The 13,368-nt window shown below is 45.4% G+C and overlaps 1 protein-coding gene across 1 annotated transcript; it reads left to right on the top strand.

Annotated features, from left to right (window-relative positions):
• The first annotated feature begins 1,755 nt into the window (after positions 1–1,755).
• LOC109903677 (kelch-like protein 31) lies at positions 1,756–12,053 on the top strand. Its single transcript, XM_020500540.2, has 6 exons — positions 1,756–1,916; positions 6,152–6,656; positions 6,803–7,149; positions 7,510–7,809; positions 7,976–8,151; positions 9,867–12,053. Exons 2-6 carry the CDS (start codon positions 6,212–6,214, stop codon positions 10,651–10,653), a joined length of 2,055 nt encoding a protein of 684 aa, XP_020356129.1. The 5' UTR covers positions 1,756–1,916; positions 6,152–6,211; the 3' UTR covers positions 10,654–12,053.
• Positions 12,054–13,368: the final 1,315 nt, after the last annotated feature.

Here is a 13,368-nt window from a genome sequence, read left to right as displayed (position 1 = left end):
GTCATGCTCTGATCCCATATCTCCACATAGTTTTGCCAACAGGCGTGCGCGATTTAGGTTACAATCGAAGTTACGTGCTGCATATCCCCCGAGTTGGGCGCTCAGCTCTTTTGCCGCCAGTTGCTGAGAGGGTGTATCATACAGTGCGTCCACATAGCAGAGGGAGACACATTCATAACTAGAGTACAGAGGCTTTCTGCCGTCCCTTAATAGATGTAGCCCCATCTGTACAATAGCCCACCATTCGATCTCATGGAACCTGTTTTTCGTCAATATAGCCACGCAGCACACTGAATATCCCCTGCTTCATTTCATGCTTGGGAATCGTGAGACAGAACAATGTTTACTTGTGAATAGCATGCCCCAAGAAAACAAAAGTCAATGCATGGGCATCTCGGCCCTCACAGCTAATAGAGCATAGTGTGGGGAGTTTGAGTCTTTCAGTCAGTTTCCTCTTGATAGTTAGCGATAGCATAAATTCTTAGTTTCACAGTGTTATCTGACAAAGGTATTGATGTGAGTTTCTCTGCCTCCCCACACTTTTTTTCACATATTAATTGTGGCTGGTAATATCAAAGTATCTGGAATAGGTTTGGGGTTTCATAGCATAGCAGGCTTACACATTCACGGTGGGAATGATTCAAGTACAACGGTCAAGTTCGGCCCTTCCCACGATCTAAGGGGCTCTCTGGTTGAATTTGAACTTTTAAAGTGAAATAATTTTCATTTAGATTTTTTATGTTAACCACATTATAATGATTTTGAGAGACAAAGTCAGCATTTTCAGGGTGGCAGGTAGCCCAACAGTTAAGAGCGTTCGCCCAGTAACCCCCGAGCCCACTAGGTTAAAACTCTGTCTATGTGCCCTTGAACAAGGCACTTAACACTAATTGTTCATCTAAGTCACTCTGTATAAGATCGTCTACTATAATGTTACATTCTTTTCCGGATTTTGGACATTCTCCCACGACCCCATGTTCCTGGGAACCACTGTTTTACACTAAAGGGGATTATCATCATTTTCACAGTTTCACAGCGTTATTCCAACCTCATAATATTGAAATATATATAAAACACAGGAGAATTACGTATTTACTGCACTGGGCCTTTAATATCCTTTTTGACCTCAATGATATTGGTGATAATATACTGATATGGCCCTATATAAATGTTACATCTTACAGTTTTTATCATATATTTTTGCCATCATTAGTTATTGCCTTTACAATACTGGTATTCAGATGCTAATGTATTAATAATCAATACAATTATGTTGTTGTCAGTATCATAGTGCATGCCTCCTTTCTTGTTGATAGAATCTCTACAACATCCGGTGCATCAACAACCCCATCAAGTTTATCCACTACTTTGTTAAAATAGCACCAGAGGCCCTTCCTGATGCGTGCACACACACACACACACACACACACACACACACACACACACACACACACACACACACACACACACACACACACACACACACACACACACACACACACACACACACACACACATACACACACACACACACAACACAGAGAGATAGACTGTGAGACAACAGAAACTTGAGCACAGCATATTGGCATAGTCTGCTCAGCCTAGTGGCTGAAGGGGGTGGATGGCAGAGGGCTGGCCACATATCGAGTATTTTTGGTGGGGAGGGAGGGGGTGCCTGCATTTGGAGTTGTAGGTGGTGTGAGCTGGAAATTAGGGAGGGAGGTGGTCTCATTTCATAGACTTGGTTGGACCCCGACTCGCTCAAACACTGAACCACAGTGCACTGAAAGACTGACAGAGGACGGAGGGACAGAGGAAGAGAGAGCAACCTGTGAGAGAAAATCAACAAAGTGAAAGAAATCCAAGAAACAAAGAAAGAAAAGGAAGAAGAGAGAGGAAAGTGGGTGGAGAGACAGGTAAAGCATATTGACTGTATTTTTCTAGAACTATTTGCATGATTCTTCGACTCATGATTTATCCAACTTGATGAGATAGCCTATCCTAATCATAAAGCATTTTTATATATATATTAAGTAGTATGTTGACATTAGAAGTTGCAATGCTGCGCTCTTGTATTTCACCAGAACCTTACAACTTAACCATTGCCAATAATACAAACTACAAGTGTGCAGACATTGGCATGAAAGACATACCCAAATAAGAACCTTTTCAAACATTTCATCACCTAAAATAATGGATGTAATCACATTGACTATAGCATCAATTACACACTATGTAGAATCTGAAGTTGCATTTTATTTCACTCACACTCACAAACAGTTCATGTGAGGCCAAGTTGATAGCAGGATGCATACGAGCTATAGCCTCAAAGGCACAGTGTTGCTCAGAATCTATAAATAATCTCTGGAGATAGGCAAAGGAATTCTGACACTGGGGGAGGTGGGAGTCGGACGCATGATGGCATTGTGTACCGCACAGAGTTCTGGGCTTTGAGATTTTATTTAACCAGGCAAGACACTTAAGAACAAATTCATATTTACAATGACGGCCTACCCCGGCCAAACCCTAACCCGGAGGACACTGGGCCAAATGTGCGCCGCAGAATAGGACTCCAAATCACGTCCGGTTGTGATACAGCCCAGGATCGAACCAGGGTCTGCAGTGACACCTCTAGCACTGAGATGCAGTGCCTTAGGCCGCTGCGCCACTCAGGAGCCCAATTTTGGATCATTCTTTCAGGCTTTGTTTTTGTTTTGTCACGGTGTCACCTACTCAGCTACCTCTACCACGTTCCAATATCTTTCCTGTCGATTTTGATCCATCTCTGCTATTTTCCTTATGTTCATGCCCCCTTTTCATTTCTGTCCTCCTTTTTCTTTAGCTTCATAAGATGTTCTGTCTGTTCCTAGCCTATCCCATAAGATGTTCTGTCTGTTCCTAGCCTATCCCATAAGATGTTCTGTCTGTTCCTAGCCTATCCCATAAGATGTTCTGTCTGTTCCTAGCCTATCCCATAAGATGTTCTGTCTGTTCCTAGCCTATCCCATATGATGTTTTTCATAGGATCTGGTAGTTCATCTTTCCTTCACATTATTGTCCTGTTTTCCTACCAACTCTGACCCTCATCATCCTCGACAAAGACATATTTTCCGTAGGGAGGTTATGGCACACTCAATCAATCACATTTATTTATAAGGCCCTTTTTACATCAGCAGATGTCACAAAGTGCTATACAGAAACCCAGGCTAAACCCCAAAACAGCAACCAATGAAAATGTACACCACTACCTCCCAACATTAAGCTCTGCCTCAGACCTCAACTAGCTTACATAATTTTTTGCACAAAGATTCACATGCATACTATATTAGATTCTCTGCCTCTCTCACTCCCCTCCTACTCATTCTCTCTGAACTTGATGTTTTCAAATATCCCCGGTCAGTGCAGTGGATGATGCAAATATCCCCGGTCAGTGCAGTGGATGATGCTTGTGACTGGGCTGTGTTCCCCCCCATATGGAGAGGGGGACAGGACAGCAGCTGTTGTCGGTGTCATATGAGAGAGAGCTGACACTGGGAGATAGTTAGTTACATGCCAAAGGGCGGGTGTGAGTAGCCACCTAGTTGGATGTCGCAACACACCGCAAAAGAGATGAAACAGCAGTGACCAGTGATGTACTGTACCTCTAATAATATCTTGTGACAGACTTGCCAAAATCGAGTAGATGGCCAGAGGCCACCGCTTACTCAAGATTTGTTCTGGGTGCCAAAATTATAAACTACCATTACTGACCTATAGCTGGTCTGCACCAGAGATTCCACTGGGCACAGACATCCACGTTGGTTCCAGTGTGTGCCCAGTGGGATGATAACTATCGGAATGATGGGGGAAAGTGATCCCTGACAGTTTGACCTAAATTGTTGCCTAAATTGTTGCCTAAATTGTTGTCTAAATTGTTGTCTTGAGAAGTGCAAGTGAAGATAAGCATCCACTGAAACGTCAACAACACAAGTAGAGGCTGCTTATGTAAGAAAGAACCTGATATTTCTGAGACCACTTTCTTAAAACTTCTCCGCTGGTGGGCAAGAACCTGACCACCAAAGGAAGACATTTGCAAAGGTCTTAGAATATTCAGCAAGGTTCTAGAAATGTAGCTAACAATGTGACATGATTACATCAAATGAAAATAACCTTCACATAGCACATTAACCCTCACAAATATCTGTAACAACGGTTGGTGGGAGTCACAGCTGCTGTGTCATCTCCCATACTGGACGCCCCATGGCAAATAGACACAACAATAGAACAACATCAGACTTCATCACAGGAACCAGAAATAGCAGCACATCTATTTATTCAATGAAATTACTATCTCTTAAAACGGGTACGTCATATATTGAGGAGATGTACACCCCTTTGATAGGTCAAGGATGATTGGTGACCCATATCCACTGCTTCTGTAGGTGATCTGTAAACAACAGTCTGGACATAAATAACCTTGGCTGAGGGTCAATCTCCAACAGGATCTCCATGTATGTATTTTACATAGCACACGTGGTGGAAAGCACCTGCACTCTGACATGTTGTTTACTCTGACTTTGGCCATGGAAAGGTATAACGTTTACCGAGAACATCAGCAGCACGGAGTGAAAAATCTCCATGGTTTTTGAGAGAGAAACAAATGTCCTTTCACACAAAACATATACATATTATCTCCTTTCTTGCCACTTCATTTTTTTATGAATCTGCAGAGGAATATCACAAGGTAAAAAAAAAAAAGCATGTTGAATTTCTGTTTCTATTTGTACATGTCAAAACAGACATGAAGCAAAATGAGACTCTTTGCCAGAGTAGAACACCCAGGGGTCAATTCCATTACAACAAATGACCGTGAAATACTTACGAGTCCTTTCCCAACAATGCAGAGTTAAAAATAAGAACAATTTAAATAATAACAGGAGGATTAAAATAAACAAGAATGAGGCTATATACAGGGAGGAACAGTACCAGATCAATGTGCAGAGGTACTTGAGGTAGATATTTACACGAAGGCAGGGTAAAGGGACTAGGCATCAGGATAGATAATAAGAGTAAAAAAAGAACAGAGTAGCAGCAGTATTTTTCAGGTTTTGGTCCTCTGTTGATGATAATGACACTGTACCCTTGTAATCAAAGGGTTAGTCATGATTAGGTTGTCCCACTATGATCATTTTAATTTGTATTTTATATCTATAAAGGCCACAGTCCCAGCTTGTCCTTCTGTGTTTATTTACAAAGTGATAAGCACTGAATTAAAGTAATTTAGGTATAGTGTGTCAAATCACTGGGAGGATATGATGAGGGGCAGGTATGGGGTGTGGAACCAGAGAGGTGGTTTACTGGGTAGTAATCCAAAGCTATACTCGCTTTGCCCTTAGTGTATTTTTAGGTGACATGAGCGCGCCTGTGTATCTGTAATTGAAGTTGCCATGGATGTTGAGCTAGTGAGATGTGTGTATTTTTCCAAGTATGTGTTACAAGTGTGTGCTTAGTTTGTCGTAATGATTGAGACACTTTGAAACTTGAATAACCAGTATGTGTATAAGCAACGTTTATACTTAATTTCTCATTTAAAACTAAGAGACTATACAGGATCATACTGTATATTTTTCAAGTGTCCTTCTAAAACTCCCTTCAAGTTTCTCACATTTTTATATAGGACCATTTAAAACATGAATAAGATTCACAGTTTTTCTGTTGCTGAAATATAGTGGGAGTCTGTATTTGAGTATGAATACAAGCACCTGTGTGTCTGGCTGCTATAAACCATAAACCTGACCCGAAGCACCCTCAGAAACCTGCAGCTGTCAATCACACACCCCTCTTTTTTTAGACTCTGTCTGTGATAGAGAGCGAGATAAAGAGTTTTTGTCGTTACTTTGTTGCCATGGCCTTTTTCTCTGATGTTGTGGTACTTAGTACTTCTCTTTTTCAGGTCCTGTGTGCTGTCGCACTGAAACTGACCAACCCCACCTACACACCGGTGTCTGTCAATCTGTTCCCCTTCTGTTAGCAGTAGAGAACACATAGCTAGTCCAACAGTCACTCAGTGTTTCAGTGGTTGTTTATCAATGAAGAAAGTCCACCTTACCACACTCAGTAAAAAATCTGCTTTGTCAATTTGTTGATTAGTTGGTCTGTCCTCATCCCTCAGTGCTTCAGTCAGAACTCGAGAGCCAAAATCTTTAACCCAACTGTTAAAGTAGCTGTCGCCATGGCCCCCAAGAGGAAGGTCAATCGTACAAAGGAGATTGCCATGGAGCCAGTTGTCACCCAGGTGAGCACTGTTACTACTCAGATGACAGGAGGAGGAGTGGTGGTGGTGGAGGGTGTGAAGAAGATCGAGGAGATGGCTGCACTGGATATCGTGCAGCTCAACCACCTCAACCTCCCCCTGCCCCCTCCCATCATCAAGCCCGGAGAAAAGGGCCTGGGCCTGGGCTGTGAAGTGACCCGCCCCCTCCACGGCAACGCCCTGCTGGAGGAGCTGAGCCGCATGCGCCAGGAGCGCTTCCTCACCGATCTGGAGCTGGCCTGTAAGACCAAGGCCTTTGACGTGCACAAGCTGGTCATTTCTTCCGTCAGCCAGTACTTCCGGGAGATCCTGGCCAAGGACCCCGGAATGAAGCGTCTAGAGCTGTCGTCGCTCTCCCCCCTCGGTAAGTTTCAAACTTAACCGCCTAGCATCTATAGCTGACATTTATTAAAGGCAGGAACAGTCTTGTTTGGAAACGTATCTGTCAAAGTCCACATGAATAGACAAAAATACATGCATAAAGCGATGATGTTTTCCACTTATTCTCAGGCCTGGCCAACGTGATCACCTTCGCCTACCTGGGCCGCGTCCACATGTCCCTGTACACCATCGGCTGCACTGTGTCCGCCGCTGCCACCCTCCAGATCCCCCAGCTGCTCCAGATGTGCATGGACTTCCTGCTGGCCGAGATGAACGTGCAGACGTGCGTGTACGTGTGGAACATCGGCGCCGCCTACGGCCTGATTCCCGTGCGCGATGCGGCCCGCCGCTTTGTGCTGGAGAACTTTGTCGCGTTCACCGAGACGCCCCTGTTCAACCAGCTGACCCTGGAACAGATCACAGCCTTCCTCCAGGAGGACAGCCTGCTGCTGCCATCTGAAGTCACCGCCTTCCAGGTCAGCTCCGCTCACCTTGCTACTTCCTACTTTTCTGCATGTAATAACTGACTTGGGATCAGGTCTCCTCATTCCCTACCCCCAACTACAGCCATTTTGAGCGAAACCTAAATCAATCCTCAGACCAGCTGTTAAGGACATGATATAGCCACATGACCCTAGTACACAGACACTTGCCAGGCTATTTGACATCCTACTGTGAATAGAAATACTCAGTCAGTATAACTCTCTGTATGTATGGTTATTAATACACAATACCAGTAGGAATGAGAGACATAGCAAGGAAGCAGAGAGGGAGCGGTATTTATAAGCCGAATCGAATAGGATTCTAAGTATATTTCTGGTTTCATTCAACCACAGTTGGCCATGAAGTGGCTGGACTTCGACCCCAAGCGCCAGGTGCACGCCGCCGAGCTGCTGTCCCACGTGCGCTTCGAGACCATTCCTGCCAGCGAGCTGGTCAGCGAGATCCAGCCAGTGGCGAGGATGATGATGGACCCTCACTGCCACCGCCTGCTAGTGGATGCCATGAACTACCACCTGCTGCCCCACCAACAGAACACGCTGCAGTCTCGTCGCACGCAGGTGCGTGGAGGACAGGCCACCCTGCTGACTGTTGGGGGGCGTCCCTCCATCACCGAGCGGGCACTGAGCAGAGTGGTGAGTGTGGCGGATCTTGTGGTGGGCTAAACATTAGGCAGAGGTCAAAGACATGATGAAGAAGTTAACCAACATTTTAGAATACTACTGTTTCACCAATCACCATGATTCAACCGTATTATCCGAAATGAGAAGTGCTACGTTGTTGACGTTGGTTCCCTTCCAGGTGCTGTGGAGAGATCCACGCGAGGGTGCGGCCACCTGGCGCCACCTGTCCCAGCTGCCCGCTAAGAGCTTCAACCAGTGTGTGGCTGTGATGGACGGCTTTCTGTACGTGGCAGGAGGAGAGGACCAGAACGATGCACGCAACCAGGCCAAGCACGCTGTCAGCACCCTCAGCAGGTACATGGATATCCTGTATAACAACAGCAAAAAAAGAAACGTCCTCTCACTGTCAGCTGCGTTTATTTTCAGCAAACTTAACATGTGTAAATATTTGTATGAACGTAAGATTCAACAACTGAGACATAAACTGAACAAGTGCCACAGACACGTGACTAGCAGAAATGGAATAACTTGAAATGGAATAACAGAAATTGAGCAATGTGTCCCTGAACAAAGGGGGGGGGGGGGTCAAAAGTAACGGTCAGTATCTGGTGTGGCCACCAGCTGCATTAAGTACTGCAGTGCATCTCCTCCTCATGGACTGCACCAGATTTGCCAGTTCTTGCTGTGAGATGTTACCCCACTCTTCCACCAAGGCACCTGCAAGTTCCCTGACATTTCTGGGGGGAATGGCCCTAGCAATCACCCTCCGATCCAACAGGTCCCAGACGTGCTCAATGGGACTGAGATCCAGGCTCTTCGCCGGCCATGGCAGAACACTGACATTTCTGTCTTGCAGGAAATCACGCACAGAATGAGCAGTATGGCTGGTGGCATTGTCATGCTGGAGGGTCATCTCAGGATGAGCCTGCAGGAAGGGTACCACATGAGGGAGGAGGATGTCTTCCCTGTAACGCACAGCGTTGAGATTGCCTGCAATGACAAGCTCAGTCCGATGATGCTGTGACACACAGCCCCAGACCATGACGGACCCTCCACCTCCAAATCGATTCCGCTCCAGATTACAGGCCTCGGTGTAACGCTCATTCCTTCGACGATAAACAAAAATCTGACCATCACCCCTGGTGAGACAAAACCGCGACTCGTCAGTGAAGAGCATTTTTGCCAGTCCTGTCTGGTCCAGTGACGATGGGTTTGTGCCCATAGGCAACGTTGTTGCCGGTGATATCTGGTGAAGACCTGCCTTATAACAGGCCTACAAGCCCTCAGTCCAGCCTCTCTCAGGCTATTGCGGACAGTCTGAGCACTGATGGAGGGATTGTGCGTTCCTGGTGTAACTCGGGCAGTTGTTGTTGCCATCCTCTATCTGTCCCACAGGTGTGATGTTCGGATGTACCGATCCTGTGCAGATGTTGTTACACGTGGTCTGCCACTGCGTTGACGATCAGCTGTCTGTTCTGTCTCCTTGTAGCGCTGTCTTAGGCATCTCACAATACGGACATTGCAATTTATTGCCCTGGCCACATCTGCAGTCCTCATGCCTCCGTGCAGCATGCCCAAGGCACATTCACACAGATGAGCAGGGACCCAGGCATCTTTCTTTTGGTGTTTTTCAGAGACAGTAGAAAGGCCTCTTTAGTGTCCTAGTTTTCATAACTGTGACCTTAATTGCCTACCGTCTGTAAGCTGTTAATGTCTTAACGACCGTTCCACAGGTGCACGTTCATTAATTGTTTATGGTTCATTGAACAAGCATGGGAAACAGTGTTCAAACCCTTTACAAAGAAGATCTGTGAAGCTATTTCGATTTTTACGAATTATCTTTGAAAGACAGGGTCCAGAAAAAGGAACGTTTCTTTTTTTGCTGAGTTTATGTAATTAGCAAACACCCACACATGAGAAAAGTCACTGACTAGGTCCAGACCTTAACATACAGTAAATATTATAAGGCAGCAAAGCACACTTGAGTGTTCATTGATTATGTGTAGATTTCATTTCAATTTAGACAACTTCATATTCTGACTCATCACTGTTTATCTCTTCCTCCTCAGGTACGACCCTCGCTTCAACACCTGGCTGCATCTGGCTAGCATGCGCCAGCGCCGCACCCACTTCAGCCTGGTAGCCACCGGTGGGCGCCTGTACGCTGTTGGCGGCCGCAACGTGGAGGGCCTGCTGGCTACCATCGAGAGCTACCTGCCTTCCTCCAACATCTGGCAGCTCAAGACGCCCATGGAGATGCCACGCTGCTGCCACGCCAGTGCCGTGCTGCCCTCCGGAGACATCCTGGTGACCGGCGGCTACATCAACTGCGCCTACTCGCGCTCGGTGGCCTGCTACAACATTGAGACGGACACCTGGAGTGAGAAGGCCAGCCTGGAGACCCCCCGAGGCTGGCACTGCTCCTCCACCCTGGGAGGGAAGGTGTACGTGGTGGGTGGTAGCCAGCTGGGCCCCAGCGGAGACCGCATGGACGTCCTGTCCATGGAGGTGTTCTCCCCAGAGAACGGTGAGTGGAGCCGGGCCTCCCCCCTGCCCCTGGGCGTGAGCACGGCAGGCCTGTCGCCCCTCGGGGAACAGCTGTACCTGCTGGGTGGCTGGAACGAGGCCGAGAAGCTCTACAAGGCGGCCGTGCAGAAGTACACCCCGGCAACTGACAGCTGGTCCATGGAGGAGAATCTGCCCGAGGCCACTGTGGGCGTGTCCTGCTGCACCCTGACCCTCCCACCCCGCCACACCCCCCGCAGGCAACAGCACCGCAACACCCCAACAACCAAAGAGGAGCAGCAACTGCCACAGAGAGAGAGCAGTGTGGCCCCACAGTCCATCACTGCCTAAGAGCGAGATTTAAACAAATTAAATAAAAGAGAGAGGAAGATGGAAGGGAGGAGTGATAGAGGTGGAGGAGAGAAGAGAGCTGTAGATAGAGGAACAGAGCAGTAAAGAAAGGAAAATTAAAGATGGAAGGCAGAGTGAATTAACTCCTATACTGGTATGACAACAGCACATTAGGGAGTTCAATGGAATGGGGCCTATGTGGTTGTTGAATGTGAATATGACTGTAAATTAAATCAATTTGCAGTATGTGTACAATATGTATTGCAGTTAGTAAGGTGGAACATCACAGTCGTTACGACTGTGGTGATTACGTGTGTGTGTTTTTGTGTGTGTGTGAACATCCTGGAGTGAATGATAGTGTCTGGGTGTTCTAAATTAAGTCATACAATCTTATGACAAATATTGCAATATGATTTTCAGCAAAACGTTAATCATTTCTCATTTAAAAGAAACAGCGAATATATGTATTTATAATACTATATATATAACAGTACTGTAAAGTATGCTTGTCTGAAGTAGTTTAGCTCAGAAAAGTTTTATTATACATAATTGAATTTTTTAAAAGTGCAATGAAGTGAGAGTTGCAGTGACTGCTGAAGTATAGGTGGACAAGGTTAGAGGTCAAAATAACATGATTACAATGTCACCCACTGACGAACACAGGTAGAGAATGTCTGTCAGGGCGATAGCCCAGCAAACTGTGACCCTGACCTATTCGCAGGCCTCAGAATTTCCACCTACCAGAAACAAAACAGCAGACCTTTGATTCGGAAATTAAATGGGTGACCATTTAGAGATTTGGCTCAGGTCATGTTTTGTATTTAGGCCATGGGTTCCAGCTCACCTGTGTTTGTTATAGAGTTTGTCGACCTCCATCTCCATCCACTAGGGTAGCCTAGTGGTTAGAGCGTTGGACTAGTAACCAAAAGGTTGCAAGTTCATATCCCTGAGCTGACAAGGTACAAATCTGTTGTTCTGCCCCTGAACAGGCAGTTTACCCACTGTTCCTAGGCAGTCATTGAAAACAAGAATTAGTTCTTAACTGACTTGCCTAGTTAAATAAAGGTAAATAAAGCTACTAGGAATCAGTAAAACTCCCATAGATGAGAACCTGCCTAGCAAAAATAGGGGTCAAGTAAATGAGGACTCAACTATGTAATTGGATGCTTATTTGATTGGAGGAATCACTCTGTATTCATCTTACTGAGAGTTGCTGGCACAGGGTAAGTGTGCGTTGGTGCTTTTGGCATTTACATAAGCAGCCCAATTCATGTCTTTGACCAATTAGTAGAAAAATATCTGAAAAGGGCTACCTGTGTAAACAGCCAGTCTGTCCAGACAAGCAATTCCAGAGGCAACGTAACCCTGGTGTTTCACTGAATAAAGCCAAACTGACCTAAGGGGATCTTTTTTATTTCACCTTTATTTAACCAGGTAGGCTAGTTGAGAACAAGTTCTCATTTGCAACTGTGAACAAAAGAACAAAAGAAAAAAGTCTATATACAGTGAGTGCAAATGAGGTAAGTTAAGGAAATAAATAGGCCACGGTGGCGAAGTAATTACAATATAGCAATTAAACACTGGAATGGTAGATCGGCAGAAGATGAATGTGCAGGTAGAGATACTGTGCAAAGGAGCAAAAAAATAAAAATACCATTATGGGGATGAGGTAGGTAGATGGGCTGTTGACAGATAGGCTAAGTACAGGTGCAGTGATCTGTAAACTACTCTGACAGCTGGTGCTTAAAGCTAGTGAGGGAGATGTGAGTCTCCAGCTTCAGAGATTATTGCAATTCGTTCCAGTCATGGGCAGCAGAGAACTGGAAGGAAAGACGACCAAAGGAGGAATTGGCTTTGGGGGTGACCAGTGATATATACAGTGCCTTGCGAAAGTATTCGGCCCCCTTGAACTTTGCGACCTTTTGCCACATTTCAGGCTTCAAACATAAAGATATAAAACTGTATTTTTTTGTGAAGAATCAACAAGTGGGACACAATCATGAAGTGGAACGACATTTATTGGATATTTCAAACTTTTTTAACAAATCAAAAACTGAAAAATTGGGCGTGCAAAATTATTCAGCCCCCTTAAGTTAATACTTTGTAGCGCCACCTTTTGCTGCGATTACAGCTGTAAGTCGCTTGGGGTATGTCTCTATCAATTTTGCACTTCGAGAGACTGACATTTTTTCCCATTCCTCCTTGCAAAACAGCTCGAGCTCAGTGAGGTTGGATGGAGAGCATTTTTGAACAGCAGTTTTCAGTTCTTTCCACAGATTCTCGATTGGATTCAGGTCTGGACTTTGACATTCTAACACCTGGATATGTTTATTTTTGAACCATTCCATTGTAGATTTTTCTTTATGTTTTGGATCATTGTCTTGTTGGAAGACAAATCTCCGTTCCAGTCTCAGGTCTTTTGCAGACTCCATCAGGTTTTCTTCCAGAATGGTCCTGTATTTGGCTCCATCCATCTTCCCATCAATTTTAACCATCTTCCCTGTCCCTGCTGAAGAAAAGCAGGCCCAAACCATGATGCTGCCACCACCATGTTTGACAGTGGGGATGGTGTGTTCCACTTTTTATGGATATCTTTAAGAAATGGCTTTCTTCTTGCCACTCTTCCATAAAGGCCAGATTTGTGCAATCTACGACTGATTGTTGTCCTATGGACAGAGTCTCCCACCTCAGCTGTAGATCTCTGCAGTTCATCCA

The sequence above is a fragment of the Oncorhynchus kisutch genome, linkage group LG14 (assembly GCF_002021735.2).
Source record: "Oncorhynchus kisutch isolate 150728-3 linkage group LG14, Okis_V2, whole genome shotgun sequence".
Taxonomy (NCBI): domain Eukaryota; kingdom Metazoa; phylum Chordata; class Actinopteri; order Salmoniformes; family Salmonidae; genus Oncorhynchus; species Oncorhynchus kisutch.
This window is presented reverse-complemented; position numbering and strand designations above follow the sequence as displayed.

Coding starts and splice junctions, on each gene's coding strand:
- LOC109903677 (XM_020500540.2), top strand. CDS start 6,212: ATGGCCCCCAAGAGGAAGGTCAATCGTACAAAGGAGATTGCCATGGAG. Junction 6,657..6,802: donor GTCGTCGCTCTCCCCCCTCG/GTAAGTTTCAAA, acceptor ACTTATTCTCAG/GCCTGGCCAACGTGATCACC. Junction 8,152..9,866: donor GCTGTCAGCACCCTCAGCAG/GTACATGGATAT, acceptor CTTCCTCCTCAG/GTACGACCCTCGCTTCAACA.